A 24750-nucleotide genomic window follows, 5' to 3' on the forward strand; every position below is an offset into this window, starting at 1 on the left:
ACCTATATCAGGCAAGAATGGGACCAAATTCCAACACCAAAACTCCAGGGTCCGCATTCCTAAAGATTCTAAGAATCCTTTTAGAGAGCTACTAATTTAGCTTAAAATTTCATATTTCTAACTATGATTCTTAGCTTAAAAGTGATTCAGGACCAATCTGAGATCAACTCTGAGGGAGGAAAAGACAAAAACTTAAACTTAAAATCTTAGCGAGAAGGCGGGGCTGACCCCGTTGCTAGCTATGACACAGTCTTTTGAAGACTGCGATTGGTTGGTTGTTCAAGAAGGAAATAAATGAGCGCTTTTAAGAGTAGAGTTTATTATTAGCCTTCACTTTGAAGTTACAGGCATAATTTTTCCGTACTCTCTCTCACTCTCTCTCACACGAACACATTAATAATATTGTGGCGGGAGGAGCAAACGACAGACAGTGGGTGTGGCGTCAGGCCTCGGAGAGGCTTTTATTAAACAAAATAATAAAATAAAGTGTCCAAAAATAAACCGGGGGGGGGGGGGGGGGGGGGGTCTGGTGTCCTCGTCGTGCTACTGGGTTTGTGAAGGAGGGCAGCGCTCTGGAAGGAAGGGTCCAGGTAAGGGTCCTCTCGGGACCGGGGCGCGAGTGGCAGCGGCTTCTTTTAGCGGCTTCGTCCTTCTTTGGTCTGCGGTGCTTCCGGGGGTTACACGGCCCGGCATCCTGGCCCCATCAGCCGTCTCACGGGTGCGGAACTCGATCCGATCCATTCTCGACGCTCCCTTCCTGGACCCACGAGGACACCAGCGTGCATGAACGGGGAAGAGACTGGTCTCTCGAGGAGAGGCGCGCTCGGCATTTGAACTGCGGCGGTGATGAGGCTCTATTCAGATCAGGTGCGCCTCATCACACGCCGCCAGCCCTGGCTGTTTCAGCGCCCCTCCTCTCTCACACACCCACTCCCGTCGGGAGCCTGGTGAAGGGCGGCGAATACGGGACGGGGTGGTGATGATAATAAGGGGGGAGGCAGCCGACTCGTCACAATATTCTTTATTTTTTATTTACCATGCTGTCATACTTAACGTATTTTATAGGAAATGAACAGCGACATAATATGTGCTGTAACAGACCCAAATCATCACTGCTGCATAGTTGCATTTTTCCAGTTGCCAAATATGTTAATGTAGTGATTGCATCCATTTCTGGCGCTATGGCATTTCAGTTTGGCATTTCAATTTTAATTTTAAGAGGAAAACACCCACATTTCTAAGATTTTTCTTAGAATTTTGTTACAAGGAGCAACTCAGCACTAAGATTTTTTTATGAATATGGGCCCAGAAACTCATGACCTTGATGCCCAGACGTCTTCAAACTGTTTTGAAAAGAAGAGGAAAAGCTACACCATGGTAAACATGTCCCCGTCCCAACTATTTTGAGACCTGTAGCAGGCATCAAATTTGAAATGAGCTAATTTTGTGCATAACATTTTAAACTTTCTCAGTTTAAACATGTTCTCTATGTTCTATTGTGAATACAATATTGGCTCATGTGATTTGAAAGTCTTTTAGTTTTCATTTTATTCAAATTTGAATCCAACATTTCCGGAATTCAGGTAGTACTCTTTGTCTTTTTTAATGGTGTTTGCTGAGGCAAGCATCACTATTACAGTTGCACATATTTATGGTTGGGGAAATGAACAACCCCCTAGTCCTATGGGTTAAACTTTGGGATGCAAGCTCCTGTTTGTGATAGAAATACGAATAATACCTCAAACCAATGCAGCTTATTAAGGTGTGCTGATACTTTAATAAGCAGTTGGGCTTTTTTGCCTGATGGACGATAAAACATTGAACATACTGAAGGAGGGGCCCAAGCCATATCTAAGGATAAGAATCATAAGACTCTTTTGGCTTGGGCCAGTAAGTAGGCTAACTGTCTAGCAATGCTCTCGCAACCGATCAAAATAGCCTAGAAACCCCCAGCGTCTAACCAGGGGCCAGTTGTTAAGACTGTCTTAAGAGCTACTTTGACTACCTAGCAGTTAACCAAGGGGTAATCGGTCTTACTTTTCAGATTCAAATTAGACCAATATACCATTTTACGTAACTTAATTCAAAACGTTACAGCCAGACTTTAAGAAAAAATGTTGATGACAAACTTATAAGACTAGTCTAAGCAACTGGCCAGAGAACACCCTAAAAACACCATAGCAACACTCTAGAAAATAAATAACAATGCTGTAGAAACGCCATAGCAATGCCTTATAACAACCACTTAGAACATCCTATAAATTCCATATCAATGCCCTAGCAAAAAAACCATACGAGATATCCAATGGAAACACCCTAGCAACCCCAGAGCAAACTGGAAAACCCATAGTAACACCTTAGGCTGATGATACACAGGGGAACTTTTTTTGAGCAATGTTGCTTGGGCACTTTCCCATTGAGAATAGGTAACAAATTTCTATCTTTAGATCGGTCGTGGGTCTTGTGTCTCACCTGGTTGTCCACTGACGGCAACATTGCTTAAAAAGTTGCCCCGTGTATAATCAGCCTTAGAAATGCCATGCCAAAGGCCTGTCAACAAGCCAGGCAGACGAAACTAGATATTCCATAGAAGTACCCTAGCAACAACCTAGACCACAATAAGAAAACCCATAGCAACGCACAGCAAAACCTTAACAACTCAGAACAACCTAGAAACCTCACAGTAACAATTGCCAACAACCTACAACATCACTATGAGTGTGATTTCTGCATTTTCTACAAAACTACACCACAATATTACAAAATAAATCAAATAAAACACCCCAAAAGAGCTCCTTTTTTTAAGCATAAAAAATGACGTAAAAATAAAAAGCTTTTATTCTTTAAATTCGTAGAACCCGGCTTCAAAATCTCTGTTCACTGGTCTTTTTTTAACTCACCTTACTTTTTATTACCATGCTGGTCTAAAATAAAATCAAGCACGCTAAAGGACAAGCCTAATTAGAGAAAATGTCACAGCGCCGTTACATTACCAGTGAACCCGCACACTAAACACAGAAACAGGACACTGTGTTAGTTTAAAAGATGGATACTAGCCCTGAGAACAACAGCTCTTGTTTTATCTACATTTTGACGATCAAATCTTCAATGCAGGCTGCAGGAAAACGCTGAAGCGCGGCTGTGCGTTCCACGTCCTCATGATAAATCAGAAGAGAGAGGACAGATACAGCCCCTCTGCTCACGTAGGGCTCCCAGAAAAACATCATGACCTTGCAATTACAGCCAACTGGGGAGGATCCATCTAACATCTCTGAGCATGAACACACGTGCGTATACACGCTCATGTCATGGTACGGCTGCTCTGCTCGCCGGATCACAGTCAAGCTCTGGGTTTAAATACACTCGATCAATAATGGATGGGCTGCTACGCTCGCACACCTTCATTCCTTTGTGTTTCTCAGTGGGATTCCTACATATCTGCCACTCTGAAGGCGAGAACCGCTCAAAGATTGATCGATATCTCTTCTAAAATGCTGAGATTTACACCAAAAGGACCAGCATGCATCTCGGTTTTGTTTTGCTTTTTCCTTTCTAAAGCTTGAGAGAGAGCCAAACTACATAGATTTTATGAAAAATTGAAGATGGTTCAATTTTAGATTATCTCTCAAGACCAAAATGTGATGTCAGTCTGAACAGTGATTTCATTTTCTTTCATTCTAAAACAGAACTAAATACCAATGGATCTAATTTGCAGTAGTTCTGAAATCTCTTCACTTTATTGGCACTACTTCTCTCGAAATAGGGTCTGAATTTTCGAACATTTCCCCTGGCAATTCAATAAATCACCTACATTTAAACCCTGAACAAAAACAGATATAAAGTAGATAAAAGTATCTTAAATCTAAACAACAGATTAAAATTGAAAAATCAAATGGAAAATGAAAAATTAGACTAATTGAAAGGGTTCAACTGATGTTATTGCCTGTAAAGTTTTGGGCCAGTATTTTAATGTATTTTTTAAATGTATCTTTTATGTTCACCAATGCTGTATTTATTTGACCAAAATACAGTGAAAACAGTAATACTATTACAATTTACAGTAACTTTTAATATCGCCTATTTTAAAATGTATTTTTTTCCAGTGATGGCAAAGCTGATTTTTCAGCATCATTACTCGTCTTCAGTGTCACATGACCATTCAGAAATCATTCTAATATGCTGATTTGGTGCTCAAGAAATAGATCTTATTATACGTTGACAACAGTTGTGCTGCTTAATATTTCTGGAAATCACGACGTTTATTTCAAGACTATTTGATAAATAGAAAAACATGAACAGCATTGCAATAGAAATCTTTTGTAACATTATAAAAGCATGATCTATTTAATGCATACTTGCTGAATGAAAGTATTAATTAAAAAAAAGAATATTTCTGGTAGTGTACATTTTACATCCAAGCAAAACTTTGGGGCAACTAAATATTGCACTTCTTTGGTATTTAAAATGACTTAACAGTAATTTTACTAAAATACATTAAATATCAATTAAACAAAGTTTAAAATATAAAATTATACTATGATTCGAACTATTGGATCCATTTGAGATGGTCAAGATTTCCATATTGATGGAATGTGCCACATGCATTGTATGCATACATCCAATGTTTCATTCATCTCATTATTTCGCACATTTTTTAGGAACTTGTGAAAAGATAAAAGTAAACCCTGCTTACGCACGCTCACACACTCACCACAATCTGCCATCTACAAACCCACATTAATTAGTATTTCCAAGCAAAGTAAAACAGGTTGCATTTATTAAACTTGAACTTAAAAGCAGAGAGAGGGCAAAAATAAAACGTGCTATTGATCAGCCTGAACAAGAGCATCCAGTCATCAGAGTACTTCTGAACGTCCGTTTCAGGCTTTATTAATGAAGTGTACACAAATCTGTAGAAACCAAAAGCACTGTCAGAGGGTCACCAGAGGATCGGAGGAACTCAAGGGTTTGCATGGGCACATGTTCGTTACGTTCTTCTTTTAAATAGTTTGCTTAAAGAATGACCAGTATATTCTCACTTACAAACTGTCCTTGCACTAAGAGTCCAAAATAAAAGAAAAAAAATTAACAAAAAAGAGAAATTAACATTTGGTAAACATTCTCCACTAAAGGCAGTTCCCTTATATATACTGTGATTTCATATTTCATTTTGTTTTACATAAACAAGTTTAATAACATATCAATCAGTGGTTATTTAACAATTTGGGAAAATAAAGGGAAAAAAGCACAAAAAAAAACTTTATACTCTTGTACAAGTAAATAAAAAGATTTTTTTCTTGTCGTCTTTGTTTTCTTCAGGGCGCAGCATAGAGTTCAGCGGTTCGTCTTGTGTGTCGGTGGGTGTAAGCAGATTCGTTTCCTTGTATTTTTTTTGTTTTGACTGTCCTCTCTTTTTATGCTATTACATAATTAGATTCTTACATACAAATATTGACAAAAAGATGGCTTAATCACCAAAGCCATCCAGTCTTTTTTCAATATCAATGGATAGTCAAAGGCGGTGGGCGGGGCTTCAGGGGTGAGGGGATCATAGCTGGCCGTCGCTACAGTGGGCGTCTGGGCTGTCCGCCTGCTTCTCTGCATCTTGACTGGGCAGCTCTTTCACCATGAGCGAGGTGCTTTTCTCGGAAAACTCCTCCCCGTCCGGCTCCAGGCCTTCAGGACAGGGAAGCTTCATCAACTCTTCTCTGAGCTGAGCCGTGTGCCTCTGCAAAAATACACATGGAATGGCTTTCAAAAACACAACAAACGGCACAATTTTCGGTCTTATGACAGTGAACACACGGTGTTGTACCTTTAGTGCAGCTGCGTGATGAGACATGGTTCGGCCGACTCTCTTATCGCTGCTGTACTGCTGAATATCACAGATCCAGCCCTCGCACTGGGCCATGATCTCCGCTCGCTTCAGATAGAAGTGCCGATGGATCACCTGCACACACACACAAATACACACACACGGTTAGTGCACACCCCTCAGTGTTCAACACACACCCCTGAGTGTTCTTGGAAAAGCAATTGTGTATCAGTTCCTGCATAGCTCATAAATCAAACAAACCTCATATCCTATTTTAGCAGCACAAGAAAACATTCTGCTGATCTTCGGATTGAGACACCAGTGACCTATTTGATTCATAAAGACCGATTGCACTGCACAGATAACCAGCAGTCATGGCCTGTCCGCGCATGTTAATATGAATAAACTAAGTGACCTTTTCGGTAACAAAGACCATAGGCAGGAAAGAAAAGAACTCAAAGCTCACACAGACACACATTTCCTAGTAGTACTAGGAACTCTGTCCGAAGGCGAGAGCTGAATCACTCGTTCATTCTGGATTTGGATCAGTCTCCGAGATATTCTTTCTCTCCATCTCAATGTGTTTTCCAAACACGTCATGCAGTGTACTAACCAGCAGATGTGAGGAGTTGATAATAGCTGTCACACCACCCAGAATCTTTTCTCCAGATTCTTATGTGTGCTTAATATAGTAAAAAAAAAATGCTTGAAATGGACAAAAACTGAAAAATACGACATGGCATGCTTTTTAAATGGTTAAATGTGGGCTAGTTTGACTATATGGACATAGATTGGCCACAGACTTGGGAAAGCTTTACTTCTGAAGCACTTTAAGTCATTACACGGTTGTCCATTGTATCAACTGCGTTATGATCGTGGTTATTAGTAGGTTTTAAAGTAGTTTACAAAATACTAATTTTATAATGCCACTTTAGTGCCATTTCAAAAATAAAGTCATAATATTCCATTAAAGCAAGATTGTCAAATTTGCAAGCCAAAATGGCAAGAATAAAGTCATAGGATTGAGGTTAAAATCATGGTTTGAGAAAAATATAATGTTATGAAAATAAATAAATGTAAAGTTTTGAGGATAAAGTCGTAATGTTTCAAGAACCCATGTTTTCTGTGAATCTGAGAATTCATGTTTTGCACAAAAGGATGTTTTAATAAAGTAATGTTTTAATAAAAAATGTTTAATAAGAGAACAAGTAGGTCATGTTTTGAGAATGTTCTAATGCTACAATAATAAATATGCAATGTTCGCTGAACAAAGTCGTAATGTTACGGGAATAAATCCATAATGTTTTGAGAATAAAGATGTAATATTTTTTCCAATAACTGATGTTCTGTTTGTTTATTCTTAAAACTTTACGACATTGAAATTTTTTAAATGATTTGAAATTTGTAAAAATTTAATTTGTAATTTTCCCAACAACAGCTGCCATTTGGGGGGAAAAAACTAAATAACAAAAAACAACAACAACAGATTAAGTACCAACTAAATAGATGCAGAATCCTCTTGAAGCTCTGGTAGGAAAACACTCTTTCAAACAGCTTCTGGAAAATCCACCTGTTATGTCTTCACTAACACACAAGCTCTCCCAGGATTAAGATGTGCACTTTAGCCTGCTTGTAAAAGCAAGATGCTGCACGGCTCAAACTTCTGTGGGGAAAAGACCGAGCGCAGACGAGAGGGATTCAGGAGTGAGTGCGTGTGATCGATGGTCTTGCCAGTGTTGCCATGGAAACCCCGGCGGCCACTACACATCACTCGCTGGCTCAGAGCTCAGCCTCACCGGCCTTATATCTCTCTCTTTTGCGGTCTCGCTTCATCCATCCTTCATAAATCTATCTTTCTCTTTAAACATACAAAGGTCACCAGCCACGTGACTGTTACAGCCTCTCCCATTACGCCGCATTTGCTTCATATTCATTCAGTTCCCAAAGGAACATCTGTAATGATATTGGAAAGCCAGAGAGGTAGAGAGAAATGCTGTTTGTGCAGAAGCAAGTGTGTGTGTGTTTCCTTTCTCTTGTGACATCAACAGCCCACCATATATTACCCTGCGTGAACCTGTGTGTGTGTGTGTGTGAGAGTGAGTGAGTGAGTGAGTGAGTGAGTGTGTGTGTGAGAGAGAAAGAGAGAGAGAGAGAGAGAGAGAGAGAGAGAAAGTGAGATAACTTGTCCTGCTGTTTATTACATCGCATGTGTGAACCTGTGTGGATGTACTACGCTCAAAAATATAAATGGTGGATGAAGAAAGACAAACGTTGACTTTAAATACTTAAAAATCAGTTGACTTAAAAAACATTGATTTAACGACCGCATGAGTGGGACTTCATTGGAAACTTCCAGTAATATATATTCTTACTTTTGATATGAAACAAATTCTCATCTTCCAAATTATGCCCATTTTTGTATCAATAAATTCAAATAAATGCCATTTTGGTGCTCTTTGATGAGGTGCGACAGATTGCAGAATAAACACCTCAGTTTAAACGGCAACACAGAGTGTGAGTGAGCGTGATCATCCCTTCCTCTTTACTACTAGTTTTAACACAAAATAAACATGAATGAACATCTCATGCCTCATGTAATCGCTCAGTGTTTTCAGTAAACCATATATTTACATTTGTGCTGGTAAGCGATTAAAAATTTTAATCGAATTAATTACGATGTGGCGATTAATTAAGTGCAAATTAATGGCACAAATTTGGCAGAGAAATTACTCCCAAAAGATAATTTAAAGTCATTGTTGCGTAAAGCATCAAACAGACATTATAAAAATCAGCAAGAAATATTAAAGTTTTCATTTTTGGGTGGGTGAACTATACATTTAATAATTTCTATTATTATTATTACTATCAATTCAAGTCACCTTTATTTATATAGCGCTTTCAACAATACAGATTGTGTCAAAGCAGCTTTACAGTATTAAAAAGGAAAATATTCATATGGAAATATGCTTTTTTCTTCTTTGTTTTCCTCCAATTAATGTTTGTGTTTTGTTGTTTGGTGTTGTTTATGGATGTAATGTTAATTTGTTTTTTTTTTTGTTACCATGTCACGATTGTGATACATTGTGGGACCCCCTCGAAAATGAGATTGTACATTTCAAGGGGTTAATCCTAATAAATTAAATTAATAAAATAAATTATTTCTTTAATGAAATGATACTCTAAATAAGAAGCTAAAACTGCCAGTAGGTGGTGGTAAATGTCATAATGATTAAGTCATCAAGTCATTTCATTTATTTGATTCGTTCAAATGGCTGATTCATTCAGGAGTGAAGTAAACGGTTCTCTTTATGAACGGTCCATTGAATCATTAGGCTTGTTCGACTTGAAGCGGATCATCACCATCAGACCGATCGGTGTGAGACATCAAAGTACCGCAAGAGCTATAGAGAGCAGACAGTTCCTTATGCTTTTGAATCGCTCTCACAGTACTTTGATGTCATACACCGATCGGTCTGTGCAGCCCCGCTTCAAATCCAACGAGCCTAATGGTTCACCCGATTCGTTCAAAACAGATTAAGAAAGGAAATGCCGCTGTGTGTTGCTTGGAGACGAACAGTTCTGCTTTGTCTTTATATTTTCGTTGCCCTTCATCATATTTGTTATGAATCAACTGTATGAAATGTCAGATGAACCATGTAGGTCTGGGGCGGGGCAAGTGTGTTAAATACGTTAAAAATTCTCATGCGTTATTTTTCACCATAATTAATCTAATTGACATGTTAAATGGACAACCCTAATGTATATAAATAAATTACCAAAACTAATAAAATAAAATAGTAAAATTAATATTTTCAGTTAACTAAAAAAGGCTGTTTAATATTCTGCTGCATTTGCTTCTGACAAAACCAGCTTCCACCTCCTGTAGATGACGTCACAGGTCTCTCCTACAGCAGCTGAACGCTAATATCTGAGGGGATGAGAGAGAGTCTATACACAGCGTCCACACATTTTATACGTCCTTGACTCCTTGCATGTTCATTTGGACTAGTTTCATTATATATTCAGCAAATAATACTAGAATTCTGCATTATTATGTGGATTCCATCTGCGTCAATACATAATTCATCAGCGAGAGTCCTGTACGAGCTGGTCGATGCTGGGCCTGGCTCGGTTCTGCCCAAACTACAGCCCTGTGAACAATGCTTAGGTTGCCATGGCAACAGCCAGTTTAGTGTCCACTGTGGGATACAGAGGTAATGTACCAGCCTCATGACTGCCTGAGGTGGCGAGGCAGCCGTTAGGCATTACATCAAACTCATGAATACCAGCTGAAATGCCCATACTAGACCTAAGATGACATGGAGTGACGATACCAGTGTGACATCAGGTGGTCTGATCTGGTTTCTTCTAAATGAAAAGCTCCTGATGTGTGACCGTCTGCGAGAGTCATCAGAGATTACGAGGTGAACAACACTCACAAATACACATGCATGACCCAGAGTTTAATGCATGTTTTTAGTTTGATCGTGGAATCCCGAGTAAGTTTGGTAATTAGATGATTGCACATATTTGGATCATTTCAGCACATTCATGATTTGTATGCCTCATTCAATATAATTCAATATAACTCAATATAATTTATATTCCGATTCAGGCCACCCATCCTCCCCCTCCTCTCTCTCTCTTTTCAAAGAGTGTATGGATGATTGTTATCTGCTGGTGGGGGCCATATCAAGGACAAAAGGAAATCAAAAACAAAGACGGGAGAAGATGAGGGGGTGGAGAGGAACATTATCTATCTGAAAATGATAAAATAGCGCATGTAAAATAGGACAACTTAGAATGTGCTGCTAACACAGAGGGCAAAAATAGCCATAGGGGCATATGTATATAAAATTAATAATATTTATAAATATATATACTGGCTTTCAAAAGTCTGGGGTCAGTAAAAACGTCTCTGAAAAAATGTGTAGAAAAAAATCAGCAGAAATGCCTGGTGTTGGAGTCTTTTATGCTCACCGAGGCTATATTTACTTGATCAAAAATGCAGTAAAAATAGCAATATTTTGAAATAAAATTACAATTTAAAATAACAGTTTTCTATTTTAATATATTTTAGAATATAGTTTATTCTTGCTGAATTTTCCTTTACAAATCGTTCTAATATGCTGATTTGGTGCTCAAGAAATATTCCTTATAATTACCATTATTACACTGAAAAAAATTGAGCTGCCTAGTATTTTTGTGAAAGCTGTAATATTTTATTCAGATTTTTTCTTCTTCTCTAAATACTTTTTGGGGTCACTGCATATGTGTGAACACATGAACCTCTGAAACTTTTCATGAGCCAATAAGAGTGTGTATTTGTGACGGGTGATATCAAACCTCTTTAAAGCAGGGTGAAGGGTTGCGGATCTGTTCTAGCATGGCCCACTTGACAGTGGCCTGCCGGATGTTTCCGTCGTACTCTCTGGAGCTCTGCGTTCCACTCGGCGTGCCTCGAGAACGCTCGTAACCTGGTTCGTTGAAGTATGGCTCAGCTACCAGGATCAGAGACTGGATTGACACCAGCACCTAAAACACACATACACACACACGTTTTAGAAAGCCTAGGAGGAATGACAAACGGATCAAGTAGAAGAGGTAAAGAGCACATCGGCGCTCACTGACCACAGCACTACTGTCCCTGTGCCTAATTTCCATTTATTGATCGGCTGGACACTAACTGTAGCACTAATCAATGGAGACATTTCTATGAACTGCTGGCAGCAGTGCATGAGCACGAGCTTGAGGAGAGAGAGGAGCAGAGCCTGTTCAGATCAATATTACAGGGGGAAACAGCTCCCCTGCCTATTATTCAGAGAGGTATGATGGAGAGAGGGAGGGAAAGGGGTTGAGATGTGGGGAGATAATTACTGTAAGGAAACCAGGATGAGAATGTTGTAAATGCTCAGCGGTCGATGTGCAGGTGACGGTGATATGACTAAATATTCTCTGAAAGTGTTGAAATGAGACTAGGTCTTTTCTGGCATTCCACTGCTTCGGATATACCGGAAAGAACCATCTGCATTTGTGCAATCGGAATCAAAAGCCAAATCCTTCCTAATGAGCGTGAGAAGGATAGAGGATTATACAAGAACGAGAAACTACAAACAGATGGGATTTGGCTCACCTGTAGAAAGCTAGAGGTATGAGGGTTCCATTTCTCCTCGGGACGCCCGTGCCAGGTGTTCAGGATACTTAAACACACCTGGTTGTTACAGAATGAATGAGAGAGAGTACAAAGAGATCAGGATATAGAGAAACAAAAAAACAGAGAACATTTGTTGAATGAGCACTGTGCTATATGTCCGAACTGACTGCAATTAATTTTATGTATAATCATTTTCTTTAAATTTATTTTAAATCAATTTCTATATCATTTTAAAAATCCTTGTTTTTATTATTTTTATTTCCATGTTTTGATTGATTTTTAATGTCTATTTCACTTTCTTTTATGTAAAGCACTTTGAATTACCACTGTGTATGAAATGTGCTATATAAATAAACTTGCCTTGCCAAGTCATATGAAAATATAAATAAAAAAACATTATTAAAAAAGGGGTATTTTACAAATATGTTTATTGTATTATATTAATTATTTCTAAATTCTTTATTGTATGCATGTATATATATATAACATTTTTTGTAAAAATACCCTTTTTATGAATTGAAGAATAACAAATTAAATTTTTTTTTTTTTCAAATTTCTAATCTACGGTCTAATTTTCAGTATTTGCATCAGCCACTGAAAACAAAAAAAAAACAGTATTGGTCCAAATATTTCCTGAATAATTTCCCAAAAACAGGAATCGACACTAACCTTGCCATCATTGTAGAGGTTTGGATTGAAGCGGACGCTGTGGCCACCAGTGGTCTCCAGATTAACCAGAGGAGGGGAGTTTGGGTAATCTTGAGGAAAGTAGACATCAAATTCGAAACAGCCATTGGCATACGGTGTGTCTGCGGGCCCTGTTATCAACACCTGAGACAAAAACCAAGAAAACCTCCATTCATCCAAAGGCGACAAACATTAAAATAGAAAACATCGTGTTGAACATCACTGCAATGATTGTATATGTCTAAACCAGGTCTATAGAGGAAGTTTTACTGATACAGTCAAAGAGATGTATCCCGCTTCCCAAAGAAGGAGTGAGAAAGCGACTAAGATTGGAGGACTGTAATGCCATCCAGTGAATCTCTCTCTACTGCAGGCAGCAGAGCTGCACTCAGGCGTTAAGACTGTTTTGACATGACCATTCAAATGCAACACTAAACACACACACAAAGCTGTGCTCACACACTCTGTGTAAGTTAAAATGGGAAAGCTCAGTTTACTATTAATGTTCATTAAGATTGCATGAAGAGTGGAGGAAGATAAAAAGGCCTGGCTCTGTGTTAAGGGTCAGTGTATGCAGATGGAGCAGCGAGTGACCAGTCTGACTGGGGCTCCGCCTGTGGTCTGGCCTGCCCGAGACAAAGCTCAAGCCAGACACACTGACATTTACATACTAAGAGACAAGCCCGGGTCAAAAGCACATCTCAAATGTCATTAGGAAGAGTGTGCGCACTCGTGTGTGTGTTAGAAACCACAAGACAGCAAGACAAGCAAGTGACTCCTGGGATTCGCTGTGGTTGTTTTGTCATGCAGCAGAGATCGAAAGATTTATGGTGACCCACAGTAAACAGCAAGGCTTGAGACAGTCACGGTCTGCTTTCATATTCAGCACTGAGATATCAGATTCTCGTTGATTGATTCATGTTATTAGTCAATTCACATGATTTGATTCTGTAATAATAAATGTAATTTACACATTTAATAAATGAATATTAACTGGTTTCAACTGCCACTCAAGTACAAAAATGTAAATAATTTCTTTATTTAAATGCAATTAATCATGCTCATCCATCTACATTTTGCATTTATTTTTGCGTCATAATTCCACTTTAGAATTTTAGTGATTTACAAATGCTCTGTGAATCAGTTTAAGCGAATCATCAGAAAGAATCGGTTTAAAAGCAAGATTTGTTTACATTTTTTAGTTCATTGCAGAGGTATATTATATACATTAATATGGTAAATTTGTGTTCTTACCCCGATTACTAATAATCAATAAGCTCTTATAAATAAAGAGTGGAGGGGTCAGAGGTATCGAATCATACCTTCATGATGTCAAGACGTTCTTCATCGCAGCGGACGAACACGCTAGATGATGACGAGAGAGGGAGGGAGGTGGAGAGTGTGACGGCCTCCTGTGCTAATCGTCGAGCACGAGCGGCACTGTTGGCGTCGCTGGCGTTCTTCACCTGAGACAGGTAATGGTAGTTCATCTTAAACACCAGCTTAGAGTCCTCATCCTCACACACCATCTCAAACGTGTCTGTGAAAGAGAAGACACACAGACAGTTAGTTTTTAGCAGTCACATTGAAATATAAACATCAGACTCACTTAAAAATAAACATTTCATCATGTTTCCTCCAGAAAAAGCCATACTGTGTATTCTGAAGGATCTGTTCTGTGTGGACCAGTGCAAACCTGTTTACAGTCACGTCAGTTGAGATTACCTCATTCGTCTGAGGTCGGGCTAAATCATTTTTGGCAGAACAAAACTCTTGTCATCAATCAGAGCAAAGACAGATGAGAAATGACAACCAGAAGAGCTATTCTTCCAGCAAGATAACACAATCTTCCCCATTTCACTTCATTGTGCTCCTTCAAATTTTTGGTGCACTTAAAGAAAACAAAATCAGCCGAAAGGAAAAACAGCAATTACTATCCATTCATTCAACTATGTATGCGGCACAAAAGCTGAATAAAAGAGAAGAATAGGTTTAGACCAGGCTTTACAAACCTGGGGTTCGCAATCCCCTAGGGTTCACGAGTTAATGAAAAGCTAATAATCATTTAAATAACATAAATGCAAATTTAGAATAAACATTACAAATTTTAATTTATTTCAGAATTTTAGATTCCCCTGCATGCCATGTGACCAACATAAAAAAACAAAACAAACATAATAAATATGTTGTTAAATACCAACTTAACATCTGAGGGAAAACAATAATATATCAAATGGGTTTGGCTGACAAAAAAAGAAAAAAGAAGGTGAACACTTGGTTTAAATAAACCAATGGAAAGTACTGAATGCACTAATACTAAAATAAAAATGAGATAATTCTGGCCAGTGATTAAATAGATTTTCACGTTATGGCCAAAAACCAACAAACGGCTGATGTAAAAATGCTGTATTAACTATTATTAACAGTGTTACTAAATTATTATTACTGTTTTAAAGGACAATTTAAGAGAGACAGAGGCAATCTTAATAAAAAAGCAGAGGAAATTAGCATGTACAGCTGAATATATTCAATATCGTCCGATACGATAAATAAATAGATCTAATATCGGTCGGTAACCAATGTATTATGCATTCCTAAAATGTTCAAAATTTTGTGAAATATATTGTTTAAAATATTCAATAAAATGTTTAAAATCATTGAACTCGGGTCAAATTTCATTTTAATGTTTAAATTATATAATATTCTCTCTTATCATCCAGTAAAAACTTAAATGGGTCAAGCACTTTCACAGAAATGTAGTTCAGGACTCACCAAACTGTAGTTTTTTCATGGCTGCTGTATATTTCTCCTCCATTGAGCGCAAGATGGACAGCGGTTTGGGCCTTGCTGCTGCCTTCTTAGAACTTTCAGCCATCTTCCTCTCTAAAAAAAGCAGAAGACAGACACGTCAAAAAAAACCTTCAAGAGTGTGTGCATGTGTGTTTCACAGTAGCCTGAGGGTGTTTGAGTAGTTCACATCTTCAATCCTCTCATCCCTACGAGACGCAAAAGTAACCTGAATGCCTATATGTAGCTCTGCTATCAGTAAACAAAACATACAGCTACGAAAGAGCTCAAACGGCGCATTTTTGTGACTTGATAATTAAAGATGTTCATTGAGATGTGTTTGACTGCAAATTTGTTACTTTGATAAATGAGACGAAGCGCAAAAAGTCGTGTTGTTACACAAATGAGTTGCTGCATTTCTGTTCTCTCAATTCAGATTGTTATCGAGAGAGCGTCAGACTAATGACAATGACACCAGCAGACCGTCACCACTCCAATGAGACATCTCAGACCTACGGATGGAGGCCGTTAGAGCTACAACACAATTAAACTCCCTATATTTAGGAGCTTTATGGCATTTCCGCCCATTCTGCACTGGTTGCAGACAAATGTCCCTCCCTGCACACCCATGTTCCATGTCAGCCAATCAAATTACCTTTGTGCTTAACAGGGTTGATAACGGCTACACTTTGGATCCGAGCCACATAAAATCCCACCGGCATCGATAGCTCCATTTATTCTCACCTCGACACATTAGTGCACGATATTGATGCCAATATCGATATTGAACTACAGGACACAACTTTCGACCAATCAGACACCCTGACTGCGCTGTCTCTGGCACTTTTTAAGAAAAGATGGAGTACTAATTAAGCAGTTAAATGGGGTAATGTCTTACTGCTCTTATCATATGGATTTTACTTATGAATAGAGACCGCTGCATCGATCAGCTTCACCACATTTAACGCCCCTTTCATTCACTCATCACGGAGAGAGAATGAGAGCATGAGACACCCAAGGGAGGGTTGGGTATCCTTCAAAAATTTCCGATATCGATACCTTGTAGTTCGATACCGGTTCCTGAACGATACTTTTTTCGATACCAATTTTATGAAATCAGTTTTAACAAGATTGCATTATTTCAAAAAAACTATTTTTTCAGCTTGTTGACATTTATACAGACTCAAAGCAAAATATATACAACACAATAAATCAGTGCAACTAATTTTAAGAAAGTTCAAATAGTTTTCAGTTTACACATCTGTTAGGCTACACTAGTGCATGTTCGTTTTAAAACGCATAACTCAGACAAAATCATAATTTATATTCATTTATTCTAAGTTGTTAAAGAAATTTAAAATCTTTACCCACCCCATAAGTAGGTGTTTTATTTTCTTTCACCATGTTTTAATGTTATTAAATTATGGTGTATTATGTCTAATTATTTGAATGCATAAAAAACTTAGTTTATTCAAATTTATTCTAAAAATAGCCTTATGAAATGTTTTATTTTTCCTCAGAAATTCTGTATCTGGTTTTCAAATGAAGGCATAGAAAATTAACTTAATCTTAAAATGATTGAAAATCAAAGTTTATGTATTTATTTTGGCAAACAAAGGGGGTTTACTATTACAAATAAATAGAAGAAATGTGGGATCATTACTAAAAAATTTTTATAGTAGGCTATAGTAGCAGTATGTACTGTCTGCTGAACAATATTAATATATTTCTGCCGCAGTGTCTTCCAAATTAAACCAAACTTTTATTTTGACAGGTTGCCGTAAATACCTTTACAGTTCTGTGCGTAGAATAGATGATATGATGCTAGTTTTACTCAAATGAAATGTTAAAATGCAGGTCTGGAGATGTTGTTCATGTGTTGATATCCTCATTTTGTGAGACGCAGATGCTGAAACACTGATCACTGATCAATCTGCGCAAACACACCTAGTGCTGCAGGCTTATTGGCTCACTGACGTTGATGAGATTAACTCCTTAGGTATCGAAATTTGGTACCGAACGACAAGACGTTTTTCAATGGTATTCGGTCGGTGCCTAAAAAGTTTCGCACTCGATACCCAGCCCTAGTCTAGGAACAAGCACACCCTTAGCTTTGCTCTAGAGGATCTCTGAGGAACATTTTTTAAAATGTTAATAAATGGATGCGACTTATCTCAAGAGCTCTGAATCCCAGGATTAGGAATTGCCATGGTCACATCAGGACTAAGCTATGGCTATGACTAAGCGACGCTGGTTCAAATTAAAGATCTTAGCATGACATAGATTAAGTCTAGTCTGACAAACGAAAGTGCCCGGTAAAGCTGACTCTCCGTTTAAAAACCCCTTGAGAAAACGATCAGGCTTCAGAGAGCCTGCCACCTCTGGTGCGGCTGTGCGCTGAAGAGCTGTTTCTCTTTGGCTTATTTTGTCAGAGCAAACAGTCACTCCATGTCCCCTGTGGCCCTCAGACAAGCAGGGAGTGTCTTCAGCCTGTGAAATACACACTATCCTTCTCCTGACTGACCACTATACATCCAGCACTGTCCTGCTTTTGCTTCTGTTCTGTTTCAAGTCTCAAGAAATATTGCCCTCCAGAGACACAGGGCATTAAGAGCAAGGGGATTTAGTGTGAAATGTGCTTCAAATGGTGCAGAAACATCCATGGGTCAGATCATTTCAATATCTATAAACATTATGAAATGACTAGTTAAATGTACAAAAGTCAAAAGTTTGGACACACTTGATTCATGATTAAAAAAACTTTACTATATATACTGCTCGTTAAATGTGTCGTAGACCCATCGAGGCTGCATTTATTTAATCGAAAATACAGTAGAAATAATATTAAGATATATTATCACAGTTAAATATAACTTCTATTTTTCTCATTTTAAAATGTAATTTATTCCTGTGGTGAAAAAGTTGAAATCATTTTAATATGCTGATTTGGTGCTCAAGAAAAATAGCTTATCAATGTTATAAAAAGAAGCTTTTTATGAAGTTGGTTTATGAAGTTACTCTAAAACTTAATACTGAAGAATTTGAGAGGTAATGTGTCCAAATGAGAAATTCATTAAATAATTTGTTAAGCATTTTAATTAAAGTTAGTAAAAATGTAATTTTCCATTTATTATTTAATAAACAGTTCCTACAAAAAGCATTTTTTGTTTGGGAAAAGCAGATTGTTAAGATGGATGTTCTCACCGTGGTTGGCCTGCCGTAGGTTGGTGGTGGCAGCATAAACAATCTCTGCAGTCTTCTGGATGTCAGGAACTAGCAGCGTGAGGCCTTCTGGCTCAGGATCAGATGCCTCGGTCTTCATCACCCCTTTACTTTTGTCTTTCTTCGACCTAAGGTGGACACAGAAACATCAGAAATCACATTTCTGTAGACATGAACAAATTAATTATGGGTCTGCATGTGGTATGCATGTGAACATGTGAAAGGTTTCATTTTTCAGTGACCACAACAATGGCAGAGAAAAAACAAGTGCATGTCCTCAAGAACTTCTCAATCTCTCATGTCCCAACCCTGAAACAAACACAAACACGCTCTCATCCTGAGAGGTGCTAGTACACACTGGATGCATCAAATGAGCAGCAGATTGTGACTTGCCCCAAAGTAAACCATTAAAAACAACATCCAGCTGTCTTGTGGCTAAGCACACGCCCTCACAACATGCATCTTTCATTAAGCAGGAGGAGAGAAAATGAAAGAGACAGACAAATGAAAAAGGGGGCATGTCAAAAACGTCCTTTACCTGTAGTTGACGCACAGGACAATAATTAAGATGTTCCATCAGTCAAGGATACACGCATTCTCAGAGACACTCAGACAGAGCCAACCTTGTGACTTATAGTCCAATGCCATAAACATCTCGTTACACATGAAGACTAAGCCATTATTAAACACAGACAGCTGATAACAAATCACTGTCTCACTACTCTACATATCAACCTGTGCTAATACTCGAAGCAATCAGACTTGCAATCTTTACCTAGAGGAAGATAAAAAAGGTGAAAAAAATCCATAGGCTTATACTGAAGGGACATAAAACATGCTATATAATCTTAAAAAAGAAAATGAATGTATCAATTTATAAATATGTATTTTTAATTAATATTTATATAAATAAGTTTTTTTATTCATTTTTAAAACATTAATACAAAAATTAAAATAAAAATAATAAACAAATTATATAAAGAATTTAAAAAGTACATTTGTAAATTAAAAAACTTTTCTGTAAGAAAGAAAGAAAGAAAGAAAGAAAGAAAGAAAGAAAAATATTTCTGATACACAATATATTGCTAAAAATCAAATTCATGATTTATTTTTTGTGGTGGGTTCAGCGAAATTTCTGGCAAAAACATATATACTGAAAAAGCCAAAGCTAAATTATGGACTAGCGTGGGACGGCAAAAGCTCAGGACAGTTTAAAGGCCACTGGGGATTAGAGGCTTTTCAGGGGCAGCTGAGGAGCACTGACTGATCTAGTAGTCATTTATCACTGTGTGTTACTCCTCTGGTGAAACACTGGCTTTGACTTGTGGCTATAGCATCAGGTTACATCTTGTGGGTATAAGTCAGATTTTTCCATGGAGGTCAGAGACAGTGAGTGTCACAGGGTGGGCACTCATCCATCAGCAGTCACTCTGTCTGTCCTCCGTCCATTAGTGTGATCGACCGGTGGACTGAATGTGTGGACGCGTGTGTGTGTCTAAAAGAAAGAGCTCACCTGAGGCGGTTGGTGTAGGTGTCCACACAGGTCTTCATTTTGGCCAGTAACATGCCGACAGAGGTCTGACACTCTGTGCGTTCCTCATCCTCCTCTTCGTCTGCAGCGTCTCCTGATAGCGGCAAGAGCAGAGGAACCAGGCTGGTGCAGGTGGAGATGGCCCTCAGCAGTTCTAACAGAGCACGATACAGGGGGACGTGACGCGCCATGTCCAAAACTGCAGGAGACAGAGAGAGGGAGACATTACGTTCAGAGACAGGATGCTTATAAAAGCCAAAGTCGATTACATCTCTTAAAGGACAGGAGGACACAAGGGACGATCCACACATACACACACACTTTCAGTCTCTCAAGGTTAATAACGTTTTTAATGTAATGTTTTTAGGAACATCATTGATTTCAAAGATTTACATGGTTTGAATCCCTGAACAGGACATAATAACTGTTTTATCATATGGAGAAGTCACCTTATGACCATCTTATGAACGGACAAACAAGGAAACATTTGTCATGCCTGTTTAAAGGGACAGTTTACTCAAAAATAAAAAAGATTGTGTCAACATATACTCAACATTATGTCCTTTGAAACCTATATGACTGACTTTCTTCAGCAAAATAGAAAAGATGCTGCTTTGAAGAATGTTGGAAACCAAAAAGTTGGATTCCATTGACTTCGATTGTATGGATAAAACAAAAAGACATTTTATAAAATCTCTTATGTTGCACAAAAATGAGGGAGAGTCAATAAATGACAATTTTGATTTTTCTGTGAACTGTCCCTTTAAAACAACATAGTACAGAAAAGATCCATTGGCTGTAGAAAGAAAAGCTAGGGGGGAAACAACAGATTATTATTATTTTTTTTAATTCAGACATTTAACTCAATCTTCTTTTGAGTACGTTGAGATGCTAGAGGTTTGAGGCATGAGGGCTCTTTGTGTATGCATTTCCTGTTTGGAGAAGGCACGATAATCCTTTTGTGGCACAGCGGAGACTTAAAGCCAGAACGAGGACAGTGAGAGAATAAAGGATGAGAGGGAACGAGACAGAGAGCGATTACTGAGGGTCTTCAAGCAAAACGCTATAATCAGGCTCATATTATCAGTGTGCAGTGAATGTAAGGAGCAGGAATACTGTGTGCATGTTTGTGTGACCTGTGTGTGTGGGGGACTTGGGGACACTTCATTTCCAGCGATATTGTCGACCTGATTGCAAAGACACTATTTAAACTGAACTGAGCTGGATGATGACATCACTGAATTCAATTATGAAATGCCTTTAACTGAAAATCTTTTTAAAAAATCTTTTTAATTTTCCTTTTTTGATATTGCGCAGTTGCTTTGACACAATTTACATTGTTAAAAGCGCTATATAAATAAAGGTGACTTGACTTGTGTGTTTCTAAGAAGAAAGTGGAATTTCAAACGACTGAAGGAGCTCCATCAAAGGGTTTCTTTTGAGTGTGAGCCCACTTTGAGGACACCATAGATCAGAGAGCGTTTAGTGTGTGTGTTGTATCATCTCAATGTCAGTCTACGTTCCAGATTCTCCTCATGCCCTCCTCAGTTCAGACTGTTTCTCCTTCACTCTCATCTCATTTAGAGACTAACTGATTTACTGCACACCAATCCTCCTCTCTGGCCCTCTCTCTCCCTCATCAGACATTCAGCTCCATGCTGGATTGGGTGGATGATAAACAATGTTAGTGAGAGCGGAGAGGACACATACGTCAGCTCCCCTGCCCTCCATCGCCATATGCAGAGAAGAGCGGAGATGGAGGAAGAGAGGAGGGAGGACACGGCAGGACAGGAGAATAGAGGAGGGGAAAACCAGAGAAACGACAGAAGGAGAGAAGAGACAAGAAAGGCATAGGAGAGATGGAGGGGAGAGAGAAGATCAGAAGGACCAGAAAAGAGGAGGGGCAAACAGAACGGAGGAGAAGAGATGGCAGATGACACCAGAAAGGAGGAGAGGAAATGAGAAGGAAGGACAAAGCAGTGGAGAAGACAAGGAAGGACAAGTGGAAAGGTGACCAGTAAGGAGAAGAGGCAAACCGAATAGAGAACAGGAGGAAGCAGAAGTAGAGGAGAGCAGAAATGAGGAGAGCAGAAAGGAGTGGAGGAGAAAAGAAAGAGAAAGCACAGTAGAAGACTAGAAAAGATGTAAAAATAATAATAGAGACAAGAGAAAGCAATAAAAAGTGGGAGATGTAAAAGCTGGAGAGGAGAGGAGAACTGAAAGGAGTAAAGAAGCAATCAGGATGGATTGGAGAAGACAAGAAAAGGAGAGAGCAGAGGAGAAGATTAGACAAGAGGCGAAAGACCACAAGAAGAAAAAAAGAGGAAGAACAGACAAGTAGGGGAAGAAAACAATATAGAAGAGAAGAGATAATAGGAGAAATGAGAAGAGACCAGAAAGAAGGAAAGGAAAGACAAAGGGGAGGAGAGAGGAAAACCGAAGAGGAGAGGCATTTAGATAAGAGGAGAAAACAATTTAAGAGAGCAAAAAGCAGAAGAGAAGACCAGATAGGAGGAGAAGAAAAAAAAAGCAGGAAAAAGAAGGAATACAGATAATACTACAGTGAGTCTTATGTCAAACTCCTCACAGCAGCACAAGGACACTACAATATCATTCATCCATTCCCTCTTCCCCAGGAAAAGACTCTGAGGGTCACAGGTCATCTGGACTCAAACTGAGCCTGATGCACAGCTCCACTGCTTTAAACGATTCTTCATTTGTACCAGAAGACCTTTATGGCTGACCTCTCCCCCCATCGGCTCACTGTCTAAAAGGAATAATATATCCTCAAACACAAGTTTCGTGCTCTGTATGAGAGAGAGCTTCACGCACACTCAAGAGACATCTTAAAAACAGCCGTTTCCCCTCATCTTCAAAAATCTCTCCTCTAATTAGCTCACACAGGTCACAACCTTAATGAGAACACACAAAAGAAATGCTGAAGACAAAAGCACACAAAAAAACATCTTTAGCCATTTAAAACGGGCATATCATAGAATACAAGATGTTGTTCTTGATCTTTTAAAGTAAGAATTTAAAGTAGTAGATAGAGATTCTCATTGCTAAAGTTTCTCTTATGTTTTTTCTTCCCTCCATTTCTGTAACTTGATGGAGTTTGGGTTCCTTGTCACAGTTGCCTTTGGCTTGCTTAGTTGGGGTCTAAAAGATGCTTTCAGTAATATTATTCATTTCATGGGACTGACGCTTTCGGATGAGGACAAAACTTGAACTGAATAATGACAGTCTTCTGTAGAGCTGCTTAAAAGCCAAATCTAATTTGCTCAAATTTAATGAATTTTGCCACATCGTTACTGAACTGAGTCAAGCTGAATAACACCACTACTGTTTTCAGTTGAGTTACTTACTGCTGAATTGATCTTGTTAAATAAATGAAAGAACTTTACAGTTATTGAACTGAACTGAAGCAACACTGAACTGGCTGGAGCTGAATAATGATACAATATTGTATTGCTACATCTGCTTTATAGCAGAAATTTGGATTTGCCATTTTTTAAGTTTGCATCATTAATCTTGTTACTTTCCTCTTTATCACCAAGAAGCTACTTTAAAGCAATCAAAACAATGTTGTAAAAAAGGGCTTACATAAATAAATAAATAATAATAATGGTACAACTCAATTTAACTGTAAACTCCCTTTCACAAACTTGGGATAGGTAAGTTTCCTATGCTCACCAAGGCTGCATTTATTTGATCAAAAACACAGTAAAATTGTGAAATATTACAATTTAAAATACTTTTCTATTTGAATATATTTCAAAATGTAATTATAAACTGTGATGACAGAGCTGAATTTTCAACACAATTACTCCAGTCTTCAGTGTCACATGATCCTTCAGAAATCATACTAATATGCTGATTTGCTGCTCAAGAAACATTTCATATTATCAATGTTAAAAGCTGTGCTGCTTAATATTCAGTAGTTAGTTTACTACACCCCACTTCACAGGCCCCCCATTCACACATGACAAACATGTAGTACTCAGAATAAACCTTAGGAGTGCACAGTGTGTGTGTGTGTGTGTGTGTGAGAGAGACAGTTCTCTGAACATGTGGTAGAAACTCTTTGTCACCATGACAACAAAGATCTTGAGGACAGGCGGGACGACACCAGCAACAGCACAGAAATGTACACTTGCTTATTGCCTCGTGGGTTGGTTAAAATTTAATCTGGTTATTTACAACATGTAGAAATGCCTAACTGTTCATGACACGCAGATGAAGAGGGCGAGACAAAAAAATACCCTCTCTAATATGACTCCACTGTGTGTGTGCGCACATTTATTTTGGTGTGTTTAAGTAACACTAGCACACTTTTGTTGAAGTAAATCAGGCTGACAGGAGATTTTAAATGCCGCTTTGCAGAGCAGAACTGGGCCTCGAGTCTAATCACTGACACAAAAATCATGCTTCCCAAATCATTCAGGGCACAAGAGTCCTCCGCCTGTCTGGAGTGTGTGAGTGAGCGAGCGAGCGAGAATCCTTCCCATGAGGGCCAGCTGGAAAGAAAGACACACCATGCAGCAAGAGCTCAGA

The 24750-nt window shown here is 38.5% G+C and overlaps 1 protein-coding gene across 11 annotated transcripts in view; it reads right to left on the reverse strand.

Annotated features, from left to right (window-relative positions):
* Positions 1-4613: 4613 nt before the first annotated feature.
* Positions 4614-24750, reverse strand: part of birc6 (baculoviral IAP repeat containing 6) — a gene marked incomplete at its 3' end in the record, with an annotated part of 95901 nt that continues 75764 nt past the window's right edge. For 10 of the 11 annotated variants that reach the window (XM_079386426.1, XM_079386431.1, XM_079386430.1 and 7 more), the window contains exons 66-74: positions 20179-20395; positions 18648-18793; positions 15429-15539; positions 13979-14196; positions 12639-12800; positions 11949-12026; positions 11162-11350; positions 5816-5950; positions 4614-5728 (exon numbers count right to left, since the gene is read on the reverse strand). In XM_079386426.1, coding sequence (XP_079242552.1) covers positions 5549-5728; positions 5816-5950; positions 11162-11350; positions 11949-12026; positions 12639-12800; positions 13979-14196; positions 15429-15539; positions 18648-18793; positions 20179-20395 — 1436 coding nt within the window. Of the gene's footprint in view, positions 5729-5815; positions 5951-11161; positions 11351-11948; positions 12027-12638; positions 12801-13972; positions 14197-15428; positions 15540-18647; positions 18794-20178; positions 20396-24750 lie in introns of those variants that run through there. The other variant, XM_079386425.1, reaches the window with a different exon arrangement.

Source organism: Barbus barbus (genome assembly GCF_936440315.1).
Source record: "Barbus barbus genome assembly, chromosome: 30".
Lineage (NCBI taxonomy): Eukaryota > Metazoa > Chordata > Actinopteri > Cypriniformes > Cyprinidae > Barbus > Barbus barbus.